This window comes from Leopardus geoffroyi, chromosome B2, assembly GCF_018350155.1.
Source record: "Leopardus geoffroyi isolate Oge1 chromosome B2, O.geoffroyi_Oge1_pat1.0, whole genome shotgun sequence".
Classification (NCBI taxonomy): domain Eukaryota; kingdom Metazoa; phylum Chordata; class Mammalia; order Carnivora; family Felidae; genus Leopardus; species Leopardus geoffroyi.
The window spans coordinates 122,821,087-122,840,227 of NC_059332.1; the positions used below are offsets into that span (position 1 = coordinate 122,821,087).

At 36.7% G+C, this 19,141-nt stretch overlaps 1 protein-coding gene across 3 annotated transcripts in view; it reads left to right on the top strand.

Annotated features, from left to right (window-relative positions):
- The window catches only part of PDE7B (phosphodiesterase 7B), a 316,929-nt gene that overhangs the window by 102,262 nt on the left and 195,526 nt on the right, over nt 1-19,141 (top strand). For 2 of the 3 annotated variants that reach the window (XM_045499734.1, XM_045499733.1), the window contains exon 2: nt 3,184-3,244. In XM_045499734.1, the coding sequence (XP_045355690.1) occupies nt 3,184-3,244 (61 nt within the window). Of the gene's footprint in view, nt 1-3,162; nt 3,245-19,141 lie in introns of those variants that run through there. The other variant, XM_045499735.1, reaches the window with a different exon arrangement.

Genomic DNA, 19,141 nt, shown 5'->3' on the forward strand with positions numbered 1-19,141 from the left:
GATTCTTCATATCTATGAGGTTAACAGGCATTACATACATGAGTTCACGTGCAGTGTATCCTATGTGCTGTAGAAGATTGTATGCCAGGAGGGTCCAGCCCCTTGGCGAGGGACTTCAATAATTATGCCCTATTATTTGGGTCAGTATTAACTGGGAGAGAAGGACACAAACAAGGAGAGTTGAAATTAGTATATGAGGCACAAAAACAAAACGAAACTGGAGATCCTATGGAGAGATGGGATCTTGAGAAGGAGGCAGAAGCCTGGTGATCAGAACCAGGTCAAAGTCAGGATCATCCAGCAGCAGTGAGCTGGGATGAGAAGTCCCAGCATGCGTGACCAGGTAGAGCCATGAGGAAAGACAGCTGCAGCACCTGAGAACCCAAGAGGGCATGAGACCTTCCCCCATGGAAGATCCTGCAGTTTTGAGACTCGGACCCCGTGGCTTAGCCCAATTAATCTCTTAAACTGGGTCATTGCCCTAGGTTTCACAGCAAGCATGAGCCTGGCAGCCAAGGCCCTTTAAACACTGGCATCAATGAGAAAAAGCACTGGAAAGAATCTGGTTTCTTTCAAGTTCTGAGAACAACAGATTCCCTTCTGGGCATGCTTTAAAATCTGTTACCATCATCAGGTAATTTTACAAAGCAGAGCAGTTAAAGAACTAGTCAGAGGTGCCTCAGCCATTTCCCAGATGGCCAGGGAGATGAAGACAGAAGGAAGAGGACTGCTTCATCATCATCAGAAGGGCCACCGCACCTGCCCTTGATGCTTGGTCATTAGCTTGTGTGGTCAGTGAACCCAGGCAGGCCATGACTGTTAAGGAATGCATGCTCCAGGAGTTGCAGAAACTTCTGGATTTATTTATGTCTAGGAAAAAGAACAAGACCCATGGCACCACCCTTACCCACACCCACACCCACACCCATCTGCCTCTGAAAGGGCCATATATGTAAGGTTAGCCTTGGGTTAGGGTAGCCATGGGAAATCATGCAACCTCCACCTACCATCTGCTTCCATCCCCTGCAATGAAAGAAGGAAAGTTGTATCCCAGCACATGTGTGGGCTTTGCCATTGACAAAGGGTAAGGGAGCACTCCAGAATTCATTCCTTGTAGGACTCAGAATATGGATTAATAGAGCTTCTTAACACTTTGTTTTGCCAAGAAGTTGAAAATATTTTCGAAACCTCTGATCTTTCATTTAAAAACAACTATTAATTCTTTCAGGTCATAAAAACACCACTTTCAAAAAAGCAGGTAATGCGGAAATGGATCCTAGCAATTTGAATGGGTTCAACCTTTGCCAAAACACAAGCAAAACAGGAAAGACAGTTGGGTCAGATGCCATGGGTTGTTAATCCTCACATTTGCTCTCGCATATGACTTTGTGGCATATATTAGCATCCCCATGTTACTTACAAAGAAATGAAGCATGAAGAGATTAAATAGCATGATAAATATCACATGATATGTAGGTCAGCAGAGTAACCAGGAAAAAAAGCTCACAATACAGACTTTCCATCTAGTATTCCTTGACCTCTTACCACCTTCACGAACAACCAACCTGTCCTCTCTGCAGTCCATTCTCTTGATTCACTGGAACAGCTTGCTTCCTTTTCATGGCCCTGAGCCAAATGTCCATCTCTCTGTGCATGATGTAGGTCATCCCAGAAAATGGATTGGTTTGAATGTATGTAATTTAGTTGTCCTTTTCCCTCTCAACCTGCCTTTCACAATTATGAATGAAGAATGTATATCCTCTGCATATCTTCCCCCAACCCTGAGTTTGATGTTCATTATTCATCGCCTGTTTTTATGCTTTTTCTGTAAATTAATATATCTACAAATAATGTGTACTATTTTTAGGTTATCTTCAACTTCATATAAAATGGAGACAGTTTTATATATTTTACATGATTTGAAAATTATATGTATTTGTATGATTTGAACACTATATATTTCACATGATTTGAACATTATTGTTATATAATTGATTTTTATATATTTACATGTACATGTTACATACATAATATATGTTTTTAAAGTATACATAACTCTAATTCATTCATCTGAACTACTGTGTAGTATTCCAGTGGTGAATAATAGATTTATCTGTTTTGTAGCTGAACATTAAAGCTATTTGTGTCAATTTCTCCAGTTGTCAGTTTAGAAGATAACTTGCTAGGTCATAGGATATGTACATTTTGACTTGACTAGATTTTGCAAATTTTTCTTCAAGGCGATTTTATCATTTTACAAGTGCCCCTTTCTCTACATTTTTAATGACAGTTTTTATTGCCAGACTCTTATGTTTTGCCATGCAGATGAATTCAAAATAGACTTCAGTTTATCTTTAATTTGCTCATTCTTGATTATTAGTGTGGTTGAATTTATTCTGTGTGTTTACTGACCATTTAGATCCCCTCTTCCATGCATTGCTAGTTCCTTTATCTGTTTTTCTATTGGACTGTTTGCTATTTACTTATTGATTTTGGAGGATTTATTTACATATTCAGGTACTAACCATTTGTCAGTCATATACGTAAGTGTAGTCCATTCCTAAAGAGCTAATTGTTGTCTCCAGAGTTTACCTTGCACAAAAATTTTAATAAGCAAGTTAAAAATAAGATATAGGTAAGAAAGTTGCCATTTTCATGAGTCTGTGAGTTCAGGAAGAGCATTACGAGTGCCACCCTTTCATCATTTCCTTATTTGTTTCTTTCAAGTTCAGAGAGTTAAGTATAGGCCACCTAGTTTTGTGTTTAACAGTGTGTGTGTTCGATTGCAGAATGGGTAGTTTAGAATAACTCCCATCTGAGGAAGGACCAGTTTTGAGAGTGATTAACCTCCAATTATTAGATCTAATAGACTGCATATCTTCCACTGAAACAGAAAACGTTAGACACCGAATGCATCTCAGGCCATGACTCCTCAGAGGAACACACAAAATGAGCTCTAGGCAAAGGCATAAGGCATGAAGGAACAATCCATCCCAACTTAATATCTCAAGTATTTTACTACCAGGAAAATCCTTACTCACGACACAAGTCCCTAGACTCAGATAACCAAGGGAAACATGAGAAGTAGAATAATGTTATGCTGATGTCAGGTTGCATAGACACATTACCTTGGGAACACTGATATAAAATCTGAAAATAATTATGGCTTTCTTTCTCTTTCAGAGGTGTGGTGAAATCTTGTTTGAAAACCCTGATCAGAATGTCAAATGTGTTTGCATGCTAGGTAAGAAGACTTCTCGTTTCAGATATATTAAGTATGTGGATGTTCTATGGACTTGCTGTTCTTCTGTTGCCTTGCTGACTGTCTCTTGTTGCATATTGCAGAGGCTTATAGGCTTTTTTATGGGTTTATAGACAGGTATAATACATGTATATTGGAACATTTGATGATAAAAAAAGGTTTTTATCTTATTAACTGTCAGTAAGTCAGGAATCATGCATCTGAGCATTTCAGAATTTTTCTTGGTTCATCAGCATAACATAGAATTGGGTGCTTTGTATTCACGCAAATGTGATGAAAAAGTAAGAATCACACTGCAATTCCTAAACTGGAAATGATAAGTTAGGTAAGTAAACTATGAAGAATTTCTGTCACAGCACAAAGCTCTTACAGTGCCTGGGAGAACTATAAATGTGAACTAATCTACAGTTACCCACAATGCATTTGTAATAAAATTACAACACTATAATGGAAAATAATTTGTTCTTGTAGGATGACGTATCATCAATGCCTTTCACAAACTCTTAATATATAATATTCCAGTAAGAAATGAAGTGGATATTATTTTATTCATTTTATAGGTTAGTAAACTAGTACAGAGAATATAAGTGATGCACTTAACCTCAAAGTGAGAAATAGTCCAAATCATGACGTGAACATTTTTAAAATGTAAAGTTTTAGGTACAGTGTTTAGATCTTATTTCAATCACTAAGCCCCGTCCAATTAACTTTCAGTTAATTATTGAAATAGGACAAAAAACAGTAGCTTAGATAAATAAAAATAATCCTTAAATTTGACTTTCACCAAAATTTTACCCTGTCCATTCCAACTTTGAACAACACTGATTAGCAAAGAACAAAAGTATTCATTTTAGTTTCTTCCATTTTCTCTGGCTAATTCAAATATTGGCAGCTAGCTTATTGGTGAGATGACTCAAAAGCAGTCAGCAAGATAGAGGCATAGGAAGGTCTTGGTAATGTATAATCCAAGATAATCAGGTAATAACCAAGGATTGTTCATGACTTGAAAAACAAGCCAAAAATACAAAAACAAAAAAAAACAACAAACAAAAGCAGACACCATATTTTCCTGGTCTTATGATCCTCATTTTCTTGTGCTAGTGTTTTAAACCTGTTGCAGTTCCTATATGTTTTCATTTTAATTAAGATGGTAACCATAAAGTAACTCATCCATTGTCAAATGAATAGTGCATAACAATGAACATAGCATAGCATCCATACAACCATTTCAAATATCCAGTATTCCTATCCTTTAAGCATGAAAATGCCTCAAAAATGCTGATAGATATAGATAGGTAGGTAGATAGATAGATAGATAAGCAGAAAAAAATCCCTTTGTCCAGCCATTATGTCCCAACCTTAGATTTGGGAAAACATTTCATCACCACATCAAATCTATTCATCAATTAACTTATTTAATTTTCACAATAGTAAAATGAAGTTTGTGCCAGTGTTATCCTCATTTTATAGTTAATAATAATTGAGGCAAATGGTTAAATAAGGTACCTTAATACCATTAAGATATTGTATGATTATGGCTTCTACCTAATCTAGTAATTTTAATCATTTTTTTAACTTCTAGTGATTTTAAGCACATGAGCACATCATCTATTTTGCCTGAATTTTCCTTTGTCCTAGTTTCTCTGTGAGTTACCTGTTTAGTTTATAGCTACGACAGGGACAACAATAGACTGTTTTCTACTGCCTATAGACTTGTTCTCACTTAAAGTAAGGCCAATTATCTTTCCATCTCTTCTGGATTATATGGAATGGTTTATATAGCTGCCAGAAGACATTCCTGGCCACGAAGTGTATCCCAGTGAATCTGCCACATTATACAACATTCAAAAATGAGAAATATACTTACATTAATCAGTTCTATATTACTTTTACTGTCATAACAATTATAATTAATTAAATTATTAAATATGTGAGAGGTGGAGTCTATCCTAAACATCTTAGATCATTTATCCTAAGCAAATTAAGGCATGACCTCTCTTGCAAAATATAAATGTCCTTGGCAATAGCAGTATATTATCAAGCTTGCAGATTTCATTAGTTTATTAGATTTTTATTTTCTTAGTGATAGGGAACTTAATAATATAAAGTAATTGTGAGAATGGAAGTTTTTGTTAGTTTTGAGGGCACAGGAAAAATAAAGATGGAATAGGAAGAACAACGGTGCATTTTACCTTTAAAATAGATGGTAAATATTTATTTGGTGTCAAAAATAATACCAAGTCTAGAGACCTTGATTTATTCACAGAGTGAAAATTGTGCCTTCAAGGAGCTTACATCTAAGAAGGCTTAGGCTTTTTCCTACTTATCTGTTTAAGAGGATTGCTACAAAATTTAATTGAAACATTTACAAAGTCCTTTGAAATCTTAGATGAAAGAGAATACCAAAATAAAATTGTTATGGATATCAATACACATGGATCAACCCACCATTAGCAGGTGTCCACCTGAAGCCCATGGGCTGCCATTTCACAGCAATACTGTACAAGTTAATAAGAGGAGAAGTGAAATCAAATGGTTTATTCCCTTAAAACAAGAGAAAATCAAGTTATTAACATGTAACTCCTGTAACTGAGACCATATCATATTTTATCAGGAAAGGGCATCTGTATTCACACAACAGCAAAACACCTCTTTACCATTATCTGAAGTATTTGTTGCTTCCTTTGAAAGGAACCTGCGATCATGCCCTTATGGCTTCTTAAAGCATTTCTTAAGAAAGCATTATACCTCCAACAGTAAAGGATATTCTTTGATATTTTAAGGGGCTATTAACTTTTCTAAGTGTTGCCAATCATGAGTATAATTTATATTTTTGCAGGTAATGTATAATGTTTTTATGAATAAAGCAAAATATCTAGACAAGGAAACCAAAGATATAAAGTCTGCATTTCCAAACCTTCATCTCTCATCTTTTTGCCACCGCAGAACTGAGTTCCCTAAGGGAGGCCAACCTGAGACATCCCACAGCTTTAAATTGTGAAGTTGGGCTCACTTTAACCCTTAAAATCCCCCCTCTTTTCCCACTCACATGCCAGATTTGGGGTGCCTGCCCAGTTCCCAGCTGTGATCTGGTTTCCACACAGTTGAGACAGAATTTGGAAGAGGGTCACTAGCCAGGGACACCATTTATAGTTCCTTCTCTTCCAGTAGTGTGTCCGCAGATCATTAGGAAAGATACTTTGAGTATATGTGTTAAGCTGTGTACCTCACGACTTCCAAAAATAAGTTATCCTCACCAAAGTCGTGCTTCTGGCTTATTACATTAAGTGAGACATCAGTGTAAAATTCACCTTGAGTTACTCTGAAACACGAATTCAATGCAGTTTTAAGTGGAAGCAAACTACTATCATGTATAGGTCTTATGGGGAAATCATTTCTGGATTCAGAGGAATAGTTCGTGCTGCATATGAAGGTAAAAAAAGATGTCCTGCAGGGCTGGCTGCACTGAGTATTAAGTATTCATTCCTTAGAATTCTCTCAGAGAGGGCAAATGTGGGCAATTGAGTTAAGCACCAAATTGTAATAAATGTTGCTTTCTTCTTTCCTTCATCCTTAGGGCATATGTTTAAAACTTGTACTTCCCCCATCTCCCTCCTTTTTTAAAAATTTAGCCACGAGATTTCTTTCTACCCCAAATTAACCTCAGAAGTGCACATCACTGTATTAAAAGGTATATAGCAAGACTTGCACCTTAATGAGGTATAATGAACTGATACCAAAGGAAAAAAGAAGTGGAGGAGAAATTAGTTCTCATTGCACGAGTAATGTAGGAAGGATGATGAGTTACTAAAAGGACTTGACCTTTTAAATATAATGAATCAAACTGATGCACAAAGAACCAAGAGTATTTTAAAAAATTATATAAAGTGAGCAATGTTGAATCATTTCTTAGTCCACTTGCCAACCTCACTCTGTGAAATGATAAATCTTGGGGGAAAAAACTTTCAAAAAAGCATTCCCCATCAGACTCGATGCCTCTTGCAACTGCTTCTTTCTCCTTATTCCTAGAGTGAGATTCTCTTAAATAGTAAGCTTTAATTTGTTGGGGGTTGGGGGGGGGGTTGGGGTGAGGGGAGTGGTTCTAATTTTTTTAATGATTTTATTTGAGTATAGTTGACACACAATGTCACATTAGCTTCGGGTGTTCAATACAGTGATTCAGCTTCTCTATACATTATGCTATACTCTCCACAAGTGTGGCTACCCTCTGTCACCATACAACATTATTACGATATCATTGACTCTATTCCCCAGACTGCGCCTTTTATTCCTATGACTCATTCATTCCGAAACTTGAAGCCTTCATCTCCTAGGCCCCTTCACCCATTTTGTCCATCCTCCATCCCCTGCCTCTGGCAAGGATCAGTTTGTTCTCTGTATTTATAGGTCTGATTCTGCTTTTTGTTTGTTTGCTTCGTCATTTGCTGTGTCTTTTAGATTCCACATATGAGTGAAATCATATGGCGTTTGTCTTAGTCTGACTGATCTCAGCGCAATATCCTGTACAGGTCCATCCATGTTGTTGCAAATGGCACAATTTCATTCTTTTTTGTGGCTGCATAATATTCCATTGTGTATGTATACTGTATCTTCCTTATCCATTCATCTGTGAATGGACATTTAGGTTGCTTCCATACCTTGACTATTGTAAATAATGCTTTAATAAACAGGGGTGCAGATATCTTCTTAAATTAGTATTTTTGTTTTCTTTGGGTAAATAGCCAGTAGTGGGATTACCGGATCATATGGTATTTCTATTTTTAGTTTTTTGAGGAACCTCCCTACTGTTTTCCACAGTGGCTGCCCTAGTTTGGTATTTTGTTGGCTCAACTTCTCCAACCTCTTTATCAAGGTTTAAGTTTATAATTTTTCAAGGTTTGAAATTTTCAGTGATCCTTCTTTGGTTTCATGCATGATTTTTTTCATGGTGATTGGTGCTTTGTCATTGAATGTAAAATATGCACTTGTTTTCACCTGCCATGGTTTTTTGTTGAAGTTTATTAGAAATCAGTTAAAGAGATTTCCAGTCTTAAAGCAAGAAAATACCACAAAATCAATGTTTCATTAGCATTCAACATAAACAGAGAGACTTGCTTTCTAGTCATACTACCGAAAAATTAACTGCGTACTCATATAAAATGTTTTGTCTTTAGGCTTTAATTTATAATTTATTCTGCAAAGTAGAAATTAAAACATCTGTTCTTCCTAGCCCAGGGGTTGTACTGGTGACAGAATAAAATGTTCTGTGAGGAGACTTTGCCTGCTGTAATGTCCTAAATATTGTTTATGCATCAGTAAATTGGTAAATAAATAATAAACAATTGAAAATAAACAAATTGATAATAAAACATAAATAATAAGTTATTTACTGATGACATTAATAGTGTTTAGAAAAGCAACTGAAAAGCTGACACATTATATAAAAGTGAGAACAATTTCTAAAAGTATCAAACACACTCTTCAGAACTGTGTAGTAACTCTGGGGCGCCTGAGTGGTTCAATTGGTTAAGCGTCTGACTCTTGGTTTCAGCTCAGGTCATGATCTCATGGTTTCATGAGAAACCATGGGCTCTGTGCTGACAGTGCAGAGACTGGTTGGGGTTCTCTCACTCCCTCTCCCTCTGGCCCTCCCCTGCTCTCTCTTGCTCTCTCTCTCTCTCTCTCAAAATAAATAAACTTAATTTTTTTTTTTAAATTGTGTAGTAACTCAAAGGTATTCATTCAATTCTCATTCAACAGATATACATTGAATACCTGCTATATGCAAGGTATTGTCCTGGGCACTAGGAATACACACCCAATGGGACATGTGTCTTGTCCTTGGAGGGTTTAACAGTCCAGGAAGAGACTCAATCCCTGAACCCCCAAATCTGCAACACCAGCTTGAGATGACACATGAAACAGTAATAATAATAATAATAATAATAATTATTATTATTATTATTATTATAAAGAAGTATGTTGGGACTTCAAAAAATGGGGGAAGTGTATACAGCTGGGATATGAAGACCTGTAGACTTAGATACGCAGGGGCTGAGAAAATGGCAGCATTGTAGGTGGAGGCATGGCCATATTCAAAAGTCCAGATAAGAGAAATCTGGGGAGTAAGAGGGAGCAGGAAGTGTTTCAGACCACATGGATGATGGAAGAATAAATTGAAAAGGAATTGGGGGCCTTATTATGGGCAGTTTGACTGTTGTCATTGACTCTAAAAAGAGAGAAGTATCAGATAAGAGAGAGTCCTGATCTCTTTTATTTAGAGAGTATGTTTTCAATTATAGAATTTTAGAGAATACTCTGTAAACTAGTTTCTACTGGACAGCTGTTAAGAACAGCCATTCATCAGATACTTATGAAATTAAAAAATTTTAACTCAATAACTATTTGAATCTGATGACCTGAATTCTAGATTCGATTTTTTTCATCTTAATCTTTTCCCATTGATTTTAAATATTATAGTATTTTATTTAAGAAGTAAAACAACATTGTAATCTTTTATACTGGAGAAAATTGTTAAAACGTTTTTTTTTTCACTTTTCAGAAATTTGTCCTCTAATAACATGGGTAATTTTTGATATATTTTGCTTTTCACTGGCATCAGCTCATGATTTTTGTGTGTAGACAACTTTGAGGTTCATAAATATTTTTCTTAAAATTAATACACAATCTGTCAAATAATATTTGATATCAAAGTAGGCCACTGTGGTGTAGTAGAAAGAACAGGGTATTTAAAGATTTGGTACCAGCTAAAAACTCTGTGACTATACACTAGTCACTTAAAGGCTATAAATATCAGTTTACTCTTCTCTAAAATGGAATAATAAGTAATAATAACAATATTATTATGTATGTTATCAGGTTTGTTGAGGATCAGAGAACACAATATAAACTTTTAGAACTACTAGAAATATAACATTATTTTTATTAAATACTAATAAGTAATTTGTTTGAAGTACCTGCATTTCATTTGCTATTAGTAGTATTTTGTGTATGCAAACTGATATATGCAGTATTTTGTATATGCAGTATATTTGATATACTGAGAATATTGAACTATCTCAATTTGGTTAAAGTGAATAGATATTTTCAAATGCATGTTTGCAATCTAGAAATAAGCATATTATCCTCATAGGTTATTAAAAAAAGACTATGGTGGGAGCTATTTTATGTGCACTTGACCTTAGAAGTGAAGGGCTTTTTTTAAAAACAAAAGTTTTCAAGTTGCTTAACTGATTTATCAAGATTAAAATGCCATAGAAATTTGAATTAATTTTAACTTACACTTTTGAAGCACTTCATATCATGTGGACAAATGGACAAATCAATTCACTCTTCCTATATGTATGTTCATGTATGAGATTTCCTAACTTTTAAAAGAGGGCAAATTGAAATCTGGATATTTCCAAGAAAAGGCATGGGGGCATTATCCCAATCACTTACTCAGGATCTGCCTTATTTTACTTTTCATTGCACTTCTCAGCAAATGATTTATTTTATATTTTTGTCTGTTTGTTAATTGCTATGTCCCAGCATCACCCCACCACATAGAATGTAAATATCATGACAGCAAGACTTAGTTTTATTCACTGCTGGGTGTCCAGCATCTGGGACAGTGTTTGGCCACCTAGCCTATATGAGAACCCAATATTTACTGAATGGATACATGCTGATACATTTGTGAGAACAGCAAAATCACCTGCAGGGCATGACCCAGATGTATCAAAACCTGGTTGGTATAGCATTTAAAACCATCTGCTACCTCAGCTAAGGCATGGGTAAGCTCCTACATGAACTAACTGGCAGTTTCCCAAGCATATTACTGGAGGTTACAGGATGATAACTGTGTAGTTCTCTACAAATAGGCAGTTAGGACCTAGCCTAGAAATCAGGTAATTAACAAATATTTCCTGAGCCCTACCTATGCTCAACGCTCTGCTGGGGATACTCTGAAAGTTGATCTAATGAGCAAGGTAGAATCCTTATCATGAGAGTTTATTCCTCTGCTGATGGAACATTGTGTTGAGAAAACAGGAGGAGGGCTGTTATTTTGTCTTCTCTGTGTTTACAGGAATATATAGAAAATCATTTTACCCTGAGGTTTATGATTTAAAAGTTTTTCTACATTGTCTTACTGACTTTAAAATTTTTTCTTTGGAAGTCATTATTGCCTTGCTTGAGAAAAATAAGTCTCCTAGTTTCACAGTTGCTTTCTGTGGAATGCAGCAGCATTTCCAAGGCAACAAAACACCACGCTTTTGAATGCAGCAGGGAGCCAGGGCTCAGATAAGAGCTAGCTGCTAATAACAACACAGGCAGAGGTCATTCTATCAGAACTGAAGCTATAAATCCCCAAGTGATAGAAGTGTCAGTCTTGTGTTAGTTTCCTTTTCTCTCTGAAGGAAGAGACCCTTCATACAAAGCTACACTTCAAAAAATTGTTCAATCAACAAATATTTATAGATACATAAGGCATGCCAGGGTAGGAGTGGAAGACATGGAAGGAATTTCTGGTTTCTGCCCTCAAGAAGCTTCCAATCTAGTAGGAATTATGTAGACAAAAACAACATAGCATGCTAGACCATAAGAAGGATGGGCCAAGGTCTTGTGGAAACAGAAGGTGGAGTGGTGTCAGAAAGGCCTACACAAGAGGTGAAAAGGAACTGAGTGTCAGAGAGAAGCAGCAGATAACCTGTGAGGCTAGGAAGGGGCGGCCTGCTGGAAAAGCCATTGGCATTTCTAGGAAGAAGGAGCAGCAGGTTCAAAAAGCTTAATATGACCGAAAAGAAAAACCGTTAAGTCATTACTCCTGAAGAATACAGTAAGAGTAAAGAAATGATGGGGGTGCCTGGGTGGCTTAGTCGGTTGAGCGTCTGACTTCAGCTCAGGTCATGGTCTCATGGTCCATGAGTTTGAGCCCCATGTCAGGCTCTGTGCTGACTGCTCAGAGCCTGGAGCCTGCTTCGGATTCTGTGTCTCCCTCTCTCTCTGCCCCTCCTCCACTCATTCTCTCTCTCTCTCTCTCTCTCTCTCTCTCTCTGTCTGTCTCTGTCTCTGTCAAAAATAAATAAACATTATAAAAAAATTTTTAAAGAGCAAAGAAATGATAAGATAATCAATGTGGAAAAGAAGGTGAGGCAGATTGAATGGTTCTATAACAGGACAAAGAATCATTTAAGGATGTTCAAGCAGAGCTACAATGTGAGATACATGTTTCAGACCGAGCTGGTTAACTAGAGAATGCCCTGGAGGAGGATATGACTGGAGAAAGAGAGGTCAGTTTAGGAAATTGCAATAATAATCAGATGAGAAATGATGAGTCCTGCCCAAACTGAGACAACATCAAGGAAGACAGGAGGCACAAAATTCAGGAGACTTTGAAAGGGGATGGTGGAACTTTATAATGGATTGACTATAGGAATGTTATTTAGAGGTGCTGTTTCACCCTTCCCCAGACAACCTTCCCCAGTGGAAAGTGCATGAAAATCAGATTTGCAACCATGGGAAATGAGTTAAATTTTGGACACAGCCAATTTGAGATGCTGAAGGAACTCTCAGAGATAGTAGGGAGTCTGGAGGTCAGAACAGTGATCTGGGGGAAGGCGTTAGTGACAACATATCAGTGATGATATGAGGAGGTGAGGAGGAAGGTGGATGTGCACCTTGGAATGCTTGGAAGCAACATACCAAAGGGTTGAACTTGAGCAAGAGGAATCTAAAGAAGCTTAAATAGGTTGGAGGTTAAGGAGTGAGCAAAGAGACAGAAGGAAAACAAGAGAGAATGGTATTGTCTTAGCCATGAAGAGAGAGATTCAAAAGGAAGATCACGATTAAAATGTGAAGTACAGTAGAAGTCAAATGCGATCGAGATTAAAAGGCATTCGTTGGATTTAGCAACCTGAACTATCAGCAAGAGTATAACTAGTAGAAGGTCAAAGATAGGGAGGGTGGTGCACAGACAATGAGCAGAGAACCAAGGAGGGGCACTAGTCTATCAAGAAATTTGTCTGAGAAAAGAAGGTGAAAAATAATGATAGCCTGGAAGGAGTTCTTAAGATGGGAAAGATTTGAGAATGTTTCAATTCAGAGACAAAAGACAAGTAGAAGAAGTGGCTGAATGTTTCTGAAGAGAAAGGAAGTAATTGTGAGCTGTAAAACCCCTCCCACTGCCACAGAGAAAAGGCGGTGACAGTGGACAAGGAAGAGTAAGGGTGGAGACATGCCCATCAGGTTGGAGATGGGCAGAAATTGATATTTCCATCTAATTGCCTCCCTTCTTGTTAAGAAGAAAGCGTGATATCTTGGAGAGAATAAGGAGAAGAATAGAGGAGGCAGCATGGAGAGGTAGATAAAGGTTTGAAGTTAATGTAGGAAAGAAGAAAGAACTGACTAGAGATAGATCAGAGGGAATTCCGAAGCAGTTCTGATGTTAAACTCGATGAAGTAAAACACCAACGCCAATCTATACAAATTAAAAAATGTTGAAAACACAGTGTGTTCGAAACGCACATTTCAGAAAAGTGACTGCCTCCTGTTCAAGAGCACCCTGCCTTCCCTTTTCTCCTTAGGAGTTTCCTCTTCCGATGGCCAGTCAAGGTAACCTGCACAGAGCTGCTTTCCTTGACCCTAATTCACAAGATCCTCTCTCTCATCCTGTAAATGTTGAATTATTTCTCCATTTTTTTTTCATCTAGCATGCATATTCCAAGGGAGTAGGTCTCCATCTTATTGATCTTCGTATTCCTAGCAACCAGCATTGGCCCCAAACCCCAAAAGAGCACAAAAAATAATTCCTAATGAAGGTATAAGAAAAATTTAATGTTTCGTGTTTTCCAAACCTTCTCCTCTGACCCCAAGGTGCCTCAAGGGGAGTCTTTCTTGACCTATCTTGGCCTAAAAGGAGATGACTCCACATCCAACTCCCTACTGTCAAGGAGACCAGAGGCACTAAGCCATTTGAGATCTGACGGTACCATTGTCTCCTGAGCTGGGCTGCCTCTGGCCTCTTCAGTCACCCCCGGAGCCACTGTACTGGTTCATTTCCCTCAGTTACAAATTTTATTTAAAGGCTTTTTGCTCTCAGGATGAGTTCACCTAGGGATCCTTGTGTACATCAAACTATGTTTTTTAATGTTCCAGAAAAGGTGTCATTTCTGGTTGACTCCCAAACAATGTTGGACTTTTTATTGAAATGAATACAGATTATAATTGTATTTCATTGTGAATTTATACATTTTTAAGCAAATTATTCATGTAGCCTTGCTATTCAGGGTGGCTTAAGACGTCCCAATGTGGAAGTACCTGGGTGGCTCAGTCAGTTAAGTGTCCGACTTCAGCTCAGGTCATGACCTCCTGGATCGTAAGTTCGAGCCCTACTTGGAGCTCTGTGCTGACAGCTAGGAGCCTGGAGCTCGTTTCAGATTCTGTGTCTCCCTCTCTCTCTGCCCCTCCCCTGCTCATGCTCTGTCTCTCTCTCTGTCTCTCTCTCAAAAATAAATAACCAGTCTTATTTATAATGCTATAAGTTTATAATGTTTTCTAATGTGTATAGATTATAAACATGCACAAAATATAAAAATTTTCAGTTTTGTATAGTATAAAAGTTTGTAGATTATAAAAGCACAAAAAGGTAGTTTTAAAATATTGAAAAAATAAATATTTGTTCCAATTGTATCAATTCCTTCTTTGAATTACAACATTTCTTTGTCATCTAATTACCAAAAAATACTTATTTACTTGCCAAGAGACCTATTCCAAAGAGACGGCTAACTGGTAGTCTAGAAAGCTCAGTTTCCATAAGCCCAAAACTTTCATATTTGAAAAATTAATGCAAGTCTTTAATTTTGTGATGCTGGCTTGGACATTCTCAAAATTACTGATCGAAAATAGGTTATATATCATAATAAACAAATGCAAAGAATTTGCCTTTTCCTACTTTAAGATAGTCGATCACATATGAATTTAATACATTTGGCTTACAGTGAATATTCTTAAAATTTTATGACTTGCAACTTAATGAGATAGTAACATTATATGTTTCTCTTTACCTAGATTCTAGATTCTGAAGTCTCTCATTCTATGTGGAACAGTAGAAAATTGGAGGTTTCATTCTGAAAGAGGCCCTCACATTCCTAAATATAAGAAAGTAAAGCCAGAAATGCTAATAGAATGTAGACTTCTGTAACATTGGTGAACAACAGTATTTTTATTGTTCAATGATAGCCACATACTACAAATCTAAGAATTTTACAATATGTACTAAATCTATGAAAAGAGTTACCATGCTGATCTACTTTCTAAAATGTATATTACAATGTCAAGAAAATGCATTTCAATATTTCTCACTTCTTTAAACAGTTAAATATTTGTAAAAAATAGTTGAACATTTTGGAAGTACGTACTGAATTCAAAAATACATTTTCCACATTTCTTAGGTAAAGTTCAGCATCTTATCCCTGAATTACTGCATTCCTTATAGAATAAGTTTGTTAATAATAATTAACTCCACCAGGCAGTCTGTGTGAAAGATAGCTTAGTCCATCTGCTTTCACTTTTTGAATCATTGAAAGTCGTCTTTCATGAATCATGTTTATAAGATGGTTGACTAATAAAATGCCAAGATGACTGTGGGTAACAGTAGGTGAGCGACCACGACCGTGATTCAGTTAATTTAGCAGACATTTGGAGCTTGGTCTTAAGCATATCTCTCTCAATATTTGAAGGGACTTAGTTCTTTCAGATATTGCTTTCATAGGACTTTAAAGTTGGGAAGAGCTTTGAAGGTCAAGTAGGAGAAGACTTCTTCTCCTAGCCTAGTCCACCTGCCTGGAGCCCAGAAGTTCAGGGTCAGATTTCAGATATGAGAGCGCACAGAATCATGTAAACGTTTAGGCCATTCAATGTAGTAAAGGATTTTTTCTCTACCTACAATTTTTCAGCAATTGTACTGTTGAAAATGGAAACATGTTCTATTTAAAAACAAAAATCAAGACAACAGTGTGACTGTGCATGCCTAGTTTCTTTACTTCCCTGTAGGGAAAACTTCTTGGAAAATTGGATTGAAATATTATCTTTAGAAAAACAAGTTTTTAATTAGTGTCTTTAACATTAGTAAATAGGAACTAATATGGTGTACATGTATCTAAGTTTATATTTATCAATAGCCTGATATCCCTCAACAATTGAAATTGCAGCTTGCATATTTATTGGCACTTCTAATTCTCCTATTAGTCTATTTAGCTATTGGTTTATTTAGATAGAAAATTGTTTCTTACTTTTTTATTGAAATACAACTTACATTCTGATGAGCATCTTATTTTTACAGCTTAACGAATTGTTACAAAGTTAATACATCCATGTAAAACCAAACAGATCAATATAGTTTTCTTCATACCTCCTCCCACACATTACTTCCCAAAGATTCCATACTGACTCACTGACTTCTATCACTATCCCCTAATTTTGAAATTTACATGAATAGAATCACAGAGCATTTTCTACTTTCTGCCTACCTTCTTTAAATCAACATTGCCTATGAGATTCATCCATGCTGTTGCACATAGCTACAGTTCATTCTTTTCTTGTTTCTTTTGTTATAGAGAAGAGGTCAATAAATTGACCAGGGGCTAAATCTGACCTGTCAACTGTTTGTGTAAATAAAGTTTGATTAGAACATAGCTATGCCCATTCATTCTTATATTGTCTATAGCTGTTTTCATATTACATTGGCACAGTTCAATAACTATGATTCAGTAACTATGAAAAAAGACCATACGATTGCCCCAAACCTACCGTATTACAGAAAAAGACTGCTGACCATTGCAGTAGAGTATTCTTGTGTGTGTGTGGGGGGGGGGGGGGGCAATTTATTTATTTATCAATGTTAGTGGTAATGAACATTTACCCAGTTTGAACTGTTACAAATAATCTCTAGTTTGGGACTGTTAAAAATGATACTGCTGTGAACACTCTTATGCATCTTTTTGTGCACAGATATACACATCTTCACTTAAGTATTAACCTAGAGTTACAACTTCTAGTATAATTAGAATAGGGTATTATACGTTCAGCTTTAACTGATTCCGCCAAATTGTTTTCCGAAGTGGCTGTACCAATTCACCCTCCCACCAATTGTGTATGGTATCCCAATAAATAAATTAACACTTGATAATAATCTTTGAGTAAAAGTTAGAATACATAATTCATCATTCCACTCCATACAAACAACATTTCATGCAACAGCCTTTAATGAGATCATGTATCATTTATGTAAACAAGTCATTAGGCTGACAATGGTAGTAGTAAAACATGTATACTGTATTTGTTGATTAACAACGAATATTAAAGAACTGGAGTTTGTTGCATAAACCAAACCAGCAGCTATTTTTTGCTGAACACTTGGAAATAAGTATCCCACAAATGATCCTAATACGTATTCCCCACCCACAGTGGAACTATAAACAAAACCCTGGTTCATAAATAAAAACTCTTTTGTGTTGAGGTAATTAACTTCCATTTTTTTTCTTTTATGCAAATACAAAATTAACCAATTTTATTTATTTATTTACTTACTTACTTTTAGAGACAGAGAGAATGGACACACTAGCAGGGCAGAGGGAGAGAGAGAATCGCAAGCAGTCTCCACACCCAGCACTCAGCCTAGCGTGGGGCTCAGTCCCATGACCCTGAGACTGTGACCTGAGCCAAAACCAAGAGTCAGATACTTAACCGACTGAGCCACCCAGGCGCCCCCAAATTAACCAACTTTTTAAAGGCCTCAGGTTATAGATATGAACTTATAATAGGAAAATTATAGTTAAGGTGTCTAATTCTGACATATCAATAGTCACTAGCATAGTGATTCTATAAATCACAGAGCAGAGTGATTCTAAATCTAATCCTCACAAGTTTTTGTGGATTTTATTGACAAATGCTTTAGGAGTGAGTCAGCAAAGTATTTTCATTTTCCCTTTTTATCAGTTGCTCTCATTTTGGGTATTTCCAGGTGGAGCTAGAAAAGTCATCATTAGCCAGTATCAGAATTGAGTGCAATGAGAGGATTATAACTTCCCCAAACTCAAGATGTTTTTGACTTCGTGAATGGTGGGATCATGCATAATCTTTATTTCCTTCTTTTTGTCTCTCTATATCTTCCAAGTGTTCAGCAAAGGGTAATTATTAGTTTTATAACGAGAGAGATTTTAGGTTGTTTTTCTGATTTCTAAGGCTACAAAGCTTGTTTCTTATTGCTTGTTTGCTATACTAAAACCTACATCAGACAAGTGTCAAAACTTTGAGAACTTGTTCCAGCTGTGAAGCGGACCTACTGGAGGAGGTGTTTGTAATCTGGAACTGCGCCTTGAGGTAGCCAGTATTTGGGTTGCTACATCTTGGGGATGAGTTGTGGCTTTTATTAAATTATCTGTCACAAAGTTACCTTCCCCCAAAACAAATGGACTTTCTGAGATCAGCCGCTCCCTTTGCAGATTGCGTGTAATCCCAGTGATCCTGTGCCTTGTGTCACAGCTAAAAGCCCATGAAATAGCACAGAAGTTGCAAAACACTATGAAAGTCAAGTAACTGAGGTTTGTGGTTCCCCAGCAAATGGAAGTCTTCCAGAACAAACATGCTCAGTCTGTTGCACCGGGGATGGGTGAGGGCTCATTATACAAATGTTATGAAATAATATGGAACAAAACCCTGTGGAACTTCCTTAGGTCCTCAAAATTGTAACAGGCAAATTGTTAACAGCCTGTCTCTGCCTCTGCCTCAGAGAACCCCCGCCACCACCAACCAAGCTGTTATTAAGAGGTATTTCAATTATACCAGAAGAATATGTAACTTTCATTAAGCAAGCAAACA